Consider the following 14,262-nt stretch of genomic DNA (forward strand, 5'->3'; position numbering starts at 1 on the left):
GGCGCAGGCTAGCTCCGCGACCAGATGTGTGGCTCCCAACTCCAGATGTTCTTCATCTCTGTCGGACCGCCGTCTGAGCTCCTCCCCTGCCTCGGCCTGTGCCAGGCTGGAGAGTGGATGGAGGTCACTCAGAGACAGTGAGGGGTCAGCCCCCGACAAGAGAGGAGTCTTCAGTGGGGGCTTTGGTGAATAGACACTGCAACCCTCCACTGAATCCTTTCCCCCACCCTTGGGGGGCGCTGGGGGCTGCTGGGGTCATTCGCAGGCCAGCTTCCCATCGAAACTGGAGAGGGCGATGGCGAAGGCCTGCAGGGCGCACAGCGGGTACCGGTAGTCTAGGGTGAAGGCATCCTCGGCCACGCGGCCGAACTGCAGTACAATGTAGTCGGCTGTGGACACAGACAGGGGTGGGGTGGCCCACGACCTCCTGGGTTCCCATTCCTGGCAGACAGCCCCCTCAACACCGGGAAGAGTTCCCCTCCCTTGTATTGGAACACCAATCCTCAGCCACCCTCTCAAGTATTCACCCCTCCACCCATCCACCCCTTCTTATCTGGCCCAACCAGTCCCACCTGCCGGTTTACCAGACTTCTGACTGACTGTAAGCCCCTGAGGGCAGGGACCCTGCCTTATCTTCTGCCACCTAGGGCTATGTGTATGACAGGCACTTAAATATAGGAACCTGTCACACTTCCCCAAGCCTAGAATCCTTTTCTTTCCATTGTCTCTGGCCTCATTCCTTCTTCCCATCCCCAGACACCAAGTCCCATCTTAGACTGCCAGGCTCTATCTCTTAACTAGCCCCCTGAATCCTTCCTTATCCAGTGGCTCCACTCAACCCCATCCCATATCTGGTCCAGGTTCCCAACCCTAGTCCCAACACCTCCCCCAGCATCCATAGAGACAGGAAGTTGCTAAAAATACCCCTGATCTCTGCAGACCAGGCTCCACCAGAAATGTGATCTGGAGAGCAGTTTTCCAAGGCCTTGGGACAGGTGACACTGGGGAACCATCCCTAGGATGGAGTGGGGGATGGAGAAGTTGCTCAATGGTAGCCAATCCTGGGAACCTTGGTGTCCCTTGGGAGATATCTTTCCATCCCCAAACTTCCTTAACCCTAGTGGGAACTTCTCCCCCAGGCTTGTAACAGGGACATTTGTACTTAGTTGTGTTTTCTGGGCATATCTTTTTTCCCTAATTCCTCGAGGCCAGGCCTTTGACCTTACTTGAGAGAGGACAATAGAGTAGGCATTCAGAAATGCTTGATTAATATTCCCTACCCCTACAAGGCAGCCAACCTGAAGGGTTTAGGAGCTGGGGCTCTGGAGCCAGACCACCTGCGTTAAGCCAGCTCTACCTCTTAATTGCTTTATGACCTTGGGGAAGTTACTTAACCTCTCTGTGCCTCAGTTTTCTCATCTGCCAAATAGCGACAAAAATACCTTCCTCACAGGGTTATTGAAAGATATAATGATTCAGTATCTGTAAAGTCCAGAGAACAGTGCCTAGCACATGGAAAGCACTGTGCAAGTGTTTTTGAAATAAATTTCGATGGCCAGTGGAACCTCCTGGAGTTGCTGCCTTTGGGGAAGGCGCTGCCCTCTCTGAGCCTCAGCACCATCTTTGACCACATAGAGGTTGCGCTATCAGTGGTTTTCAAACTCCAGCAGATTAATTCTCCCTTCAACACAGTTTTTCTTACCCAGGGTATCCCAGTATCTACCCCAGGCTCTGGTCAATGCTAGAAGGAAGGCCTGGAACAATGAGCCCCAAGACACCTGCTTGGAATATCTGAGTCTCCTGGGAGCATGGTGTCAATGCCCCTGCAGGAGGGAGTAACCTTCCTGGTTGTTCTGGCTCCAGCAATAAAGGACAGCTCTGGGTGGGGGAGGGGGGCAGTGAGAGAGTGAGACACGCAAGCGTGCACGCAAGAGGGATGGTGGGGAAAGGCCTCAGTGAGGGTTGGGATTCTGGAGGTGGTGGTTCGGGCCCTCCGACACTCACGGTCATCGGCGTGAACAATCTGGAAGTTCTTGACGGAGGCTTGTGTGACTCGGCCTTGGAAGTTGAGGGTGTAGGAGCCGCTGTCTTCATTCCAGATGGGGGGCTTGTTGTGCAGCTCGATGAGGCTCTCCAGTGTCTTGTTTTGCCAGCGCACCAGCAACCCATCGCTGGTCTGGGGTGCCAGGGGGAGAATTAGGAAGAGGGCGGTTAGAGGGGGCCGAGGTATCTCAGGACTGAGGGGAAGGGGCCTAGGAACCTGAGCACGCCTTTGCGTGTCTGTGTTAGCGTGCAGCCTGGATATCAACATCTGTTCAGGGGGTCCTTGAGAGCACGTTTGGTCTCTGTGGTGTCCTTGAGGGCATGGGCTACATCTGTGGGAACGGGGTTTTGCTGTGGGATGCCAAAGCGGAGGGTTGGAAAATGGAAAGTAGCATCGGGCACACAGAAGGTGCTCTGGGCTGTGGATACCCAAGGGATCTTAGGAATGGCCACATGCTGGTACCTGATTACAAGGATGAACCAGACATTCTGGGACCCACAAGGAGCTCACAGTTGCTCTTGCTGAGACAGGTAAACAGTTAAAATAAGATGTCCTGGAAGAGAGTTTCTTGAAGGAAGGAATGGTGTCTATATGATAGTGCTCTTGAAATATTTCTTTCCCGAGTTTCCTGAGTCACATTCATGGCTTAGAGTGAGTCCCCTCAAGATCATGTCCTCCCCGAAGGCTTCCTGACCCCATGTCTGATTTAGATGTCTTAGCTGTGAGTCTCCGTGACACCTTGCTTTTATGGTTTCTCCCACTGTACTCTAATGGACAACATTAGATACTCTAAGGGCGGGTATAATAGTTCGTTAATGTCCCTGTGCCTCAGTTTCCCTCACAACAGAGTATTGTGAGGATTAAATAAGTTAATAGTGCATGGAATGTTATTCAGATCAGTTCCTGGCACAGAGTAAATGCTCAGTAAATATCATGGTTCTGATGGTAACTGTTGTGTTGATTTTGGATCCTCAGTGCCTGGTTTTAATGAATGATCATAGAATGAATGAATTGTGAAGCGAAAAACAGTTACCTAAAGCAGCACGGGGTGGTTCTTACGAAGCCCAAACATGCTCAGGACGCACTGCCTCTGGAGCATTTGTGTGTTTGTTCCAGGCATGGAAGGAGTAACTGTGGGACCCTACATGCCTCGTGCCCCATGGGTTGGCCCGGCCTCTCAATACGGTGTGACTTTCCAGCAGGGAAGGATGCGTGATCAGCTGGTGGCTGTGATTTTTCATTGTAAATGAGTAAAGTGACTTGACTAAGAGCATGGAGCATGCCAGTCCGCCTGTCTGTGAAACCTTGGGCTCACTGACTTGCAGTGCTAAAGCAGCAGAGCAAGGGACTGACACCTAAGGAGGCCACCTCTCCCCAGGACATCTCTCCATCTTACCCTCTCCCTCACACACACATACACACACAAAAACAAGCAACCTTTGCTTTTTAAAATAAAAGTCAAATCATGTCACTCCTGAGAACCCTGCTGTGGCTTCCTGTTTCTCCCAGGGTAGAAACCAGTTGTACAGGTCCAATCTACCCCTCACTCTCACCTCTCACCTCAAACCCACCAGGCACCACTCTGCCTCAGGGCCTTTGCACTGGCTCTTCCCACTGCCTGGATGCTCTTTCCCCAGATATCCACAGGCTTGCTCCCTCACCTCCTTCAGGTCTTTGCTTAAATGTCACCTTCTCAGTGAGGCCTACTCTGACCACCGTATTTAATATGGAACACGCACACACATCTCATCTTTCTTCTCCTGTTTGACGTTTTCTTTTTTTTCCCATACCACTTATCGCCTTCTAACGTACTATACAATTTTTTTGCTTATCACAATTATGGTCTACTGTCTCCTCCACTAGAATGCCGGCTTCATGAGGGCAGATCTTTGTTTTATTCACTGACATCTTCCAGTTTCCTAGAATAATCCTCAGCACTCAATATACATGTGTTGAATGAATATAGGAATGGATGATCTGGGGTAAACTGGAAAAAAAGTCCTCATTGCATTTGTTCCTGTGAATTCAATGACGAAACCCCTGAATTCATTCCACAAGTTTCCAGAATGAATTTGTGACACGGGGTGATGAGTGTGCTCCGGAAGTTGGGTGTGGGCAAGCTGAGCCCCCACCCCCCCAGCTCCCCAGGAGTGGGTCATGGGTGGGTCACATGGGAGTAGGACCCTCAGGGAGAGGCGTCAGGGAGGTGCTGGGCTCACATTTCGCGGCCGGATGGGGACCCTCTCGTTCTCCGTATTCATGCCTGGGATGATGACCGTCATGCGCCGGGGACCTCGGAAGCCCAACACGTTGGTTTCCTGGGAGGGACACACCTGTTAGGTCGGCCCCTGCAAAGGGGAGGGTGCTGCCAGGGGGCCCAGGCCGAGTTCTCACATAGATCACAGCTGCCAGCTCCTGCCGAAGGCGCCCCACATCAGTGCTGCCTCCTCCGCGGTGCGGGTTCTGCCCGTTGTCAAAGACGGTGAAGCGGTTGCCCAGGAGATTGGACCTGCAAACAGGGTGGAGCTGGGGGCAGGGCTGAGGGGATTCTGTACCCCTCCTCCAAGACCCTTCGTCCCAGCCAGGCAATTCGGAAAGCTTCCTGTGTCAAGGGTATGGGTGTCGTAGGACAGAGCAATTCATGTCCTCTGCCCCACGCTTCCCTCATGAGATCTTTAAAGCTGGATCTGGAAGGACACTGGGCAGCCTTCAGATCTCAAATCCATCTCTTACTGTGTGACCCTAGGCAAACTAAACTCTCTGAGCCTCAACTTCCCCCTCTGTAAAATGGGCATAATAACAGTATTTTCCTCATTTGGTCAATAGAAGGATTAAATGGATTAATATTTGGAAATTAGAACTATGCCTGACACATAGGTGGACTGTATGTGTTTATTAACACATAAATAAAAGAAATAAGGCCTGACTCAGGGATTCACCTTCCCCTTACCTCTCAGATTTGCAGTGAGGATTAGAGGAGATATATGGGGAGACACAGCACAGGGTAGGTGCCAGATATTTGTTTATTCATTCACTTAGTAAATGTTTATTGAGTAGCTACTATGTGCCAGGTGCTAGGAATTCAACCATGAACAAGACAGGCATGGACATTGCCCTCATGGACCTTATGACCTATTCCAAGTGAGGTACAGGGTCGAGTAGCATGGGCATCACCTGGGTGCTTATTAGAAATGAAGAGGGGCACCTGGGTGGCTCAGTCGGTTAAGCATCCAACTCTTGATCTCAGGGTTCTTGCAACTGAGCTTCACATCGGGCTCTGCTGACAGCGCAGAGGCTGCTTGAAATGCTCTCTGTCTCCCCGCCACTTGCCCTCTCTTTCTCTCACAAAATAAATAAATAAACGTAAAAAAAAAAAAAAAAGTGAAGAATCTACATTAAAAAAGGGGGGGGGCGCCTGGGTGGCTCAGTCGGTTGAGTGTCCGACTTCGGCTCAGGTCATGATCTCGCGGTTTGTGGGTTCGAGCCCCGCGTCGGGCTCCGTGCTGACGGCTCGGAGCCTGGAGCCTGCTTCCGATTCTGTGTCTCCCTCTCTCTCTGCCCCAACCCACTCGCATTCTGTCTCTGTCTCTCTCAAAAAGAAAAAGAAAAGTGAAGAATCTTGCCCCAAACCCAGACCCACTGAGCCATTTTAACAACACTTCCAAGTGATCTGTACCCATTTAAAGTGTGGGAACCCCTGGGTCAGGGGACGTTTCCAGAGTGTCCAGTGTGGTGGACACTGCCGGGCACAGGGAGACCAAAGTGACCCGCCATGGCGTTCTTGCGGTCCTGGGCCTCCCAGCCCTACCTCAGCTTCCCAATGAAATTCTCCCCTCCTCGAGACAGATTGGTAGGGTCGCTGGAGATGAGGTAATTGGCCGTCTTGCTACGTTTCCGCTTCCTGCCAGCCAAGAGGAACACCTGGGGACAGGGGGAGACAGGTGACAGAGGATGGGAGGCGAAGATGGGTGAAGGAAAGAGAAGGGTGGGGGGAGAGAGAAGGCCTATTTGTCCTGTATCCACCACTCCCCCCACCCCCCAATTTGGCTCTAGCTCCACCCTCAGCCTGGGTCCTGCCCCCTGCCCTCTCTCTCCCCTGCCCCCTCTCCCCTACCCACCTTCTTCTCTGTGTCCAGGTGCAGGAAGTAGGAGGGATACAGGCCCCGATCCATGCCCTTCTTGTCCCGGGTCAGCTTGCAGCGAACTGTCCGGCCCTGAGGGGCAGGCCGAAGCACAAACTCCCGGGGTTCATCCACTTCCACGGGTGGAGATGGGGCTCTCTCCTCCTTCTGGGTGGGGGCACAGCATGTATCAGCCTACAGCACTAGCTCCTCTGCCCTCAGCAGGTCCCCGGAGCTGGGACACAGGCAGGGTGGGCCGGACAACTCACCGCTTTCTGTGTGGGAAGAGAACAGACGGGCCAGCTACAGTGGGCTGGGCCCCTCACACTTCCCCAGCGGCTCAGCAGCCCACGTTAGGAGGCTCTGGGGAGCTTGGCGCTTTCTTTTTTGCTTAGCTTGTGGTTAAGAGCCTGGCTCTGGAACCAGACAGCTTGGATTCAAATCCTGATTCCACCACTAACTCTTTACCCAGTTTCCTTTTTAATTTGTTTTTAATGTTTATTTTTGAGAGAGAGAGAGAGAGAGAGTGTGTGAGCAGGGGAGGGGCAGAGAGAGGGAAACACAGAATCCGTAGCAGGCTCCAGGCTCTGAGCTGTCAGCACGGAGCCCGCTGCAGGGCTCGAACTCACGAACTGCGAGATCACGACCTGAGCCAAAGTTGGATGCTTAACCAACTGAGCTGCTCAGGCGCCCCAACTCTTTACCCAGTTTAACTGTGACTCAGTGTTTTCATCTGAGAAACGCATAAGTTGGGGCTGGACACCCGGGACAGACCTTACTTAATTGATATATTAAACAAACACTCCTATAAAGCCTACCAATGTGCCAGGCATAGTTCTAAGGATCTTCCAAATGTTACATGGTTTAATTCCCTTCTCAGTAACTACTGAAGTAGTTGTCCAGTTTTACTGATGAAGGAGCTGAGGCTCAAAGAGGCTAAGCAACTTGCCCAAGTTCATATAGCTAGTAAGAAGTGTAACTAGGCTTTAAATGCTGTGCAGCCTCCTGTTAGAGCCAGGGCCTTAGAAAGACCTTCCTTCAGTGGACACGATGTCAAGGGGTGAACTGAGGTGAGGCCGAAGGTATGAATTGCTGTGTTCTAAGCACATAGTGTTACCACAGTATTAGCTACTGCTATTATTATAGTGTGTAGTAAATACTCAGTGAATGTAGTAGCCAACCTCCAAGACGAGCCCCGGTGGTCCTTGCCTCCTGGTATTTACACCCTTGTGTAGTCCCCTTCCACACTGTATCAGGGTCGGTGTTTCTGACCGATGGAATATAGCAGAAGTGATGGGTCACTTCTAAGTGATTAGTCTAAGGCTAGGTCATGAAAGATATTGTGCCTTCTCCTTGCTGTCTCTCTTGGGCCACTCTTTTTTTTTTTTAATTTTTTATTTTTTTTAACGTTTATTTATTTTTGAGACAGGGAGAGACAGAGCATGAACAGGGGAGGGTCAGAGAGAGGGAGACACAGAATCTGAAGCAGGCTCCAGGCTCTGAGCTGTCAGCACAGAGCCCGACGCGGGGCTCGAACTCATGGACCAAGAGATCATGGCCTGAGCCGAAGTCGGCCGCTTAACCGGCTGAGCCACCCAGGCACCCCTCTTGGGCCACTCTTGAGCCCTGAGAGAAGTTGGCTGCCATTGTCATGAGAACAGTCAGGCAGCCCTATGGAGAGGGCCCCAGCCAACAATCATGACAGTGAACCATTCTAGAAGTGGATTCTTTATTTCCAGTCAAGCTTTCAGAGTGACTGCAGACCCAGCTGACATCTTGACTGCAATCTCATGAGACCCCCAAGCCAGAAGTACGTGCCTCGCTAAGCCACTCCTACATTCCTGACTTACAGGAATGAAGAAAATAAATGTTTGTTGTTTTGAGGCACTAAGTTTTGGGGTGGTTTGCTACACAGCAATACAGAGGTAAGACAATGAATGAATAAATAAGCTTATTTTGCCCAGGGAAAAACTCCTCAGAGCAGTTTGGTTGCATTACAACGTAGGCTGGCCTGGCCTGGCCTGGCGACCCCGCAGCTGCCCTTCTGCTTCTCACAAGCCTGGTGCCGTCTGCCCTCATGTGCTATCCCTCACAAGAGCGGGGGGCAAGGGACTGCCAGCCCGGGTGTGTGCTACGTGAGAGTCCCTGGGAATCCCCGATACGCTGTGGTTGGCTGTTTTTGCTGAGGGCAGGTTGGGACTGTGTGTGAGGTGAGGCTGGTGGCAGCGAGCAGGCCCTTAGCCTGCGGACCCTTGAACATCTTCTCCACTCCGGGCTGCTCCAGAAGAAACTTTGGAAACACAAGACTATGTTTGGAATGTGATGTGGAGAAAGCCAGAACTTATTCAAACATCTCCACAGCTGTCAATTTCTAGAGCCTACTGTACTGAAGGCTGTGCCGCGGTTATATTCCCCGTGGGAGATAATAAACTGGCCTTGCAGTCTGTATATCGGTACCTGGTGATGTGGGCCCATGTGAATCAGGTCCCCCAAGACCCGACCACTCTTGAACAGACTCATAAGCCCACATGGCCAAGCCCCCAGCCCTGCCCTCATGGTGATCTCTCTGCTTGTGGAAACCAATTTCTCAAAGGCTTCCATCGCTTTCTTTCTCCAACTGGCCCTCTCTCTCCTGCTTGGTCCCGCCTGTGCATGTCGGTACCTGAGTCCTATTTGTGAGGAAGAGGAATATTCAAACTGTTAACAACCTGTTCTGCTCGTGGAGAATGCCCCGTCAGAATGGATGCTGGTGGGCCTGGGGGAGGGCGCAGGAGGCCCCTGTCAGCCACTGTTAACCCTTCAGTTGCTGGAAGGTTGGGTGGTCCGGGGTGGGGTAGCAGAAAGCACTTGGAGAACTTAGAGCAGTAGCATGCAAATATTCTTACAACTCCTACAGCCAGCCAGTGCGCCCACGGGTGAGTACACGTGTCCCTGTCTGCCTGTGAGTTCTACCTCCCGGGTACAGAAAATGAGTGTCTCAGGGAACCTGGGGGGGCTCGGTTGGTTGTGTCCAACTTCAGTTTGGGTCACGATCTCACGGTTTGTGAGTTCAAGCCCTGCATCGGGCTCTGTGCTGACAGTTTGGAGCCTGGAACCTGCCTCAGATTCTATGTTTTCCTCTCTCTCTGCCCCTCCCCTGCTCGTGCTCTCTCTCTCTCTCAAAAATAAAATAAAACATTTAAAAAAATTAAAAAGAAAAAGAAAATGGGGTCTCTTCATATTGGGGCTGTGTGAGCCTCTCTGACCATGTCTGATGTTAGGCTGCGGAGGGGAGGGCTTAGAGCCCAGATAACATCAGGCCCCCAGGGCACCAATCCCAGCATGGTGACCCCACAACAGCCTTTTCTTTTCTCACAAGTCTGGTGCCCTTTGTCCTCCTAGCCTGTCATCAGAGAGGGAGTCATGATTCTAACCCCAAGTGACTTCATGGCCCCAGCCCCCCAGCGAGGTTCCACACCCCAGTCCCCCAAACCCAGGCCCCTGCCACTGCTCCCTGAGGACATCAGTCCCCTTCCCCTCTGGGCCCCAACCTTTTTGCCTTTTCCTTTCGCTTTGCCCTTCTGATTGCTGTTCTTTGTCACTTCTTCCTCCTCTTCCTCTTCCTCCTTCCTCTCCTCTTCTGAGCCTTTGGGAGTGCCTGGGCGTGGAGTGGGAACCAGCCTGTTAACCCCTTACCCTGCAGAGCACTTCATGGTTTGCAAAGTACATCTAACACCCATGTCTCACTTGGACCCTCCCCACAACCACAAGAGAATCATCCCACATTACTATTATAGGGGCCCCAGAAAGGCTACAATACCTGCCTTAATAGTCACAGCTATTAACGTGGGCAGGTCAAGATGCCCCCCAAGTCTTCTGACTCCAGGACCCCCAGGACTGCCTCTAGATGTCCTGATACCGGAGGCCACTGCCACCCACCTTTCTTCTTCCGAGCTTTCTCAGAGGGGCCATCTTCCCCCACCAGAAACATGGCTGCTGGGCTCTTCTTTGTCACTCTGGTCGGGCTCATTGAGGTGTCCTTGTCAGCCTCCCCAGACCCTGTGTGTGTGGATGTGAAGGAGTCACCCTCCACCACACCCGGAGTCCCCTGTTCCTCCAGAGGCTAGTCTCACCTTTCTTCTTTGTCTTTCTCATCTTGGTCCCCTCCCCCGCTGGTACCTCCTTCTTCTTCATTCGAAGAGGTTTGGATGGGGGGACAGGGCTTCCCAGGTCCCCTGGAAATGGAGGTAGGGGTTAGACAAAGAAGAGCCTGTTGGGGCTGAAGGCCACCTTCCAACCCACTCCTCATGGCCTGACAAGGGCCCAGAGTCTGTCTTCTGCTCATCAAGTTTTAATCCTGAGTCCATAAAGGCCTGGACAAACACCAGGAGCTTAATAGGTGTTACAGAATACATGGATACATGAATGATTGAATGAATGAATGAATGAAACCCAGCTCCCATGCCATCCCCAGAAAACCCCCTCTGGCACGTGATACAGAGAGCACTCTCTCCCTCTCCCACAGGGGCCCAAGGTGCCAGCTACCTGTCCACCTTTAAACCAGACTGGGGTACCTGTAGGGTGAGGTGCCCAGGCCAGAGAGCCATCACAGCATTTATTCATTGACTGATTTTTACAGTAATCACTTAGATGCTTTTATGGAAATTATAACAACAATTCATATTGAGTTTCTTAAAAAGCTGAAAAATCACAACGAAAACTAAAATCCTCTGCCCTCCCTGGCTCACAGAGCCCCCAGGCAGGCTATGCACTTAAGGACCATCAGGGACGACACCACCAGGGAGAGAAACTCTCGTGTCCAGGCGCTGGGTAACTTCTTGATGTGTGAGCTCTGGCATATCGACGAGGCCCCCAAGTCGCTGAAGGACAGGGCTAGTTTTACACGTCTGTGTGCTCCCTTCTTACCCTCAACACTCACCCTTCTGACCCTGGGCCTTGGCCCTCCTCTCCTTGATGCCTGCGGAAGTCTTCTCTTTAGGAGGCTTCTTGGGAGGCAGAGGGATTTTCTCTTTCTTTTCCTCCTCCTCCTCTTCCTCTTCCTCTTCATGGTCTTCCTCTTCTTCCTCCTCATCCTCTGTAGGCAGAAACTCATAATGGGGGCTGGGATGTGTCCCATTAGCTGGGGGCTCAGTCCCCTCCAGATTGCTGGGAAATGAGAGCCAGAGGCGGGAGGCTCTCCTGGAACAGGAGGGAATGACCTCAGGCTGCTTGGGGGAGTGAGCTGGAGTTGGGGGGAATGCTAGGGGCTAGGCAATCCTGTTCTGGGGGGATGCCCTTGCCTGTAGCACCTTCCCCTCTCTCTTTCTCTGGGACTCACCTCCTCACACATTCCTGCCTGTCTTCCAGTTTGGCCCTTCTCTGCCCCGGTGACCGCACCTGGGCTGTTTCTCGCTGTTTCTCCTACTTCGTTGCTCCCTGTCCTTGTCTGTTTCTGACCTCCAGCCAGACGCATCTGGGCTACCTCTGGCCCCTAGCTGTAGTTGAAGACAAAACTCTCAACCCCTCCGTGCCTCAGTTTCCCCACCCGGAAATAAAGGGTTTTCTTTGTTTTGTTTTCTGGCTCAAAGAGAAGGCCAGAGAAGGGGAGGCTGTTTTCCCGAGTTTTCCGCCTCTCTGTCGCTGTTCTTGTCCAGCCACCTGGCTCCTTCTCTCCAGTGCCCCCCTCCCAACCTTCCCGCCGGCCTCTCACCGTCTACTGCGTCCGGGGCTCGCGCTACCAGGAAGGTTTCCCGCGGGTCGCGTTTGGCCTCGGGGTCTCTGAGGAACTTGGTGTAGACGGTCTGCGGCGTCCGGGCCCCGGGCGGCTGCGAGGCGGGCTCCTCCCGCGGCTTCCCCCTCCGCCCCGCTGAGCCGAGAGGCCGGGGTCAGGCAGGGCCAGACCCCCTCCTCCGACGGCGCCCGAGCCCTGGCCGCTGCCCCCTCCGGCTCCTCGCCGTGGGGGTCTCCCCCCGGCTTTCATTCATCCCCCTCCCCCGCCCCCGGCCCCCACGCACTTCTACTCCGGCCGGCTCCCACCCCTCCATTTCCCTTCCTCTGCACCCCCTCGAGAATCCAGGACCGGCCGCAGCCCTCCCGCGTCCCTCACCCTTGGGGGCACCCCCGGGCTCGGCCCCCCGCCCGCCTCCAGGTTTCCTCCGGGGCTTGGATCCCTCGGGGCAGGGGGACTCAGGGGCTTCCGTCCTTTTCTTCCTCAACTTCTGCCCCTTGGCGGGTCGCTGCTGAGTGGGGGTCAGGAGGAGGGAGAGGAAAGAAAGGGGGGGGGGGTCTGAGGGCTGACCATGACCCTCTAATCTCTTGAGCCGCCAGAAATAACCGCGGATTATCGGGAGGGGAACAGCAGCCTCCTTCTTGGGGTGGGGAACCATGACCCCTCCCGTGCACCATGGCCACCCCCAAAGGCCCCAAGGCCCAATTCCTCCCCTGGACATCCCATGCCCCCAAACATCCCTTTCCTCGAAGTCACACACACACACACACACACACACACACACACACACACACACCCCTGCAGGAAAGCAACCTCCAGACGCTGCCCCAAAGGGAATGCGTCTCACTCCCAGATCCGCTACCCTGAGGAGGTTTACATGCAGTTGAGGCGAGGGGGAGCTCTCCCTGCCTCCTTTCCAAGCAGGGGCGACATACCTGCTTGGGGCGCTGCTGGATATCCGAGCCTTCCTCCTCATGTCCGCTGAGGGTAGCAAAGGAATCAGACTGTCTTCCTCCCCTTTTCCTGCCCTTCCCCAGCCCCTCCACCTGGGCCCCCCAGGGTTCAGGTAGGTTGAGGTGGGGGGGACACTTCCGGACCTGTCCGAGGCCCACACCTCTCGGAGGGTGTCGTCCTGCAGCGGCATGGTGCATTCGCCTATCCACACCCCCTTCTCTGGCCACCGTGCAGCTCTAGGAGCCTCCCAGTGCCCCCCCCCCCAGGCTAATCCAGGCTCAACTTCACCCCACCTCCCGCTGGCTCAAGGGGGTGGCAGCACTGTGGGAGGTGCTCCTGCCCACGAACCCCTCCACCACCAATCCCAGCCCACTGAGGGAAGAGGCCCAAGTCCCAAGTCCTTCTCAGACCACCCTGCAGCCTGAAAGATGCCATCACTGTGTCAGCGCCACCCTCCCCTCACCCAGCTTTGGGTTAGACGTGCTGATTTGTAATTCGCTGGGGGACAGTGGGGTGTGGAAGAAAATCTTAGACCAGATCCTGTATTTATCTTTATTTTTCATAAAAAATAAGAACTAGGATTTACTAATAGTTAATATATATGGATCAACAGAAGGCTGTGTATATACAGTACTTTACTGAGAAATATGACTAATCGTGGGTGTACACTTAATTTTTTTTTTTTTTTACAGATAGGGAACATGTTTTTTTTAAAGTTTAGAGAGGAGAGATATGGTATTTTTTGTGCTTTGTGTGTGGTTTTTTTAAATTTTGTTTTTGTTTTTTTTTAGGTAATCTCTGTGCCCAAGGTGGAGCTCAAACTCACGACCCTACGCATGGCACGGAGATCACCTGTGCTACCAACTGAGCCAGCCAGGTGCCCCCCAAAGATATAGTGTTGATGTGATTATATCATAGGAGGAGTTTGGTTAAATGCTGAGGAAGCCCAGAGGAGGGGCTCCAATCAGGTGTCCTGGAGGCTTCCTGCAGTCTGATCTAAAATTTAAAACTTGAAAAGGGGCACCTGAGTGGTTCAGTCAGTTAAGTGACCAACTCTTGATCTTGGCTCAGGTCATGACCTCACAGTTCGAGCCCATATCAGGCTCCACGCTGACAGCTTGGAGCCTGCTTGGGGTTCTCTCTCTCCCACCCTCTCTCTCTGCCCCTCTCCTGCTCATGTTCTTTCTCTCTCTCTTTCTCTAAGTCAATAAATAAACTTAAAAAAAATTTAAAGATAATGAATAGGAGTTCTACAGGTAAAAAAAAAAAAAAAAAAAAAGTGGGATGGGTTACCTGGAAAGGGACAAGGTAAAGGCCTAGAAGTGGGACATGGCCAGATGTGTTCAAAGGTTTAGCACTATGAGGCAGGCAGTCATCTCACGAATGGGTCAGCCCTGAGCTCTGCCACTTAAGGGCTGAACGTCCTTGGATGACTT

At 53.0% G+C, this 14,262-nt stretch overlaps 1 protein-coding gene across 2 annotated transcripts; it reads right to left on the minus strand.

The window, feature by feature from the left end:
- Positions 1-255: 255 nt before the first annotated feature.
- On the minus strand, positions 256-13,016 carry TULP1 (TUB like protein 1). Of its 2 annotated transcripts, XM_042985276.1 has the most exons (15): positions 12,970-13,016; positions 12,808-12,853; positions 12,287-12,380; positions 11,855-12,010; positions 11,084-11,239; positions 10,278-10,379; positions 10,084-10,203; positions 9,696-9,802; positions 6,435-6,440; positions 6,163-6,333; positions 5,853-5,965; positions 4,439-4,553; positions 4,264-4,362; positions 2,005-2,176; positions 256-389 (listed from the first exon to the last, which is right to left on the minus strand). In XM_042985276.1, the coding sequence occupies exons 1-15, from the start codon at positions 13,014-13,016 to the stop codon at positions 256-258; spliced, it is 1,638 nt and encodes a 545-aa protein (XP_042841210.1). The 2 variants fall into 2 exon arrangements, with proteins under 2 accessions (XP_042841210.1, XP_042841212.1); XM_042985278.1 differs by lacking the exon at positions 11,855-12,010.
- Between the last annotated feature and the right edge of the window lie 1,246 nt (positions 13,017-14,262).

The sequence above is a fragment of the Panthera tigris genome, chromosome B2 (genome assembly GCF_018350195.1).
Source record: "Panthera tigris isolate Pti1 chromosome B2, P.tigris_Pti1_mat1.1, whole genome shotgun sequence".
NCBI classification, from domain to species: domain Eukaryota; kingdom Metazoa; phylum Chordata; class Mammalia; order Carnivora; family Felidae; genus Panthera; species Panthera tigris.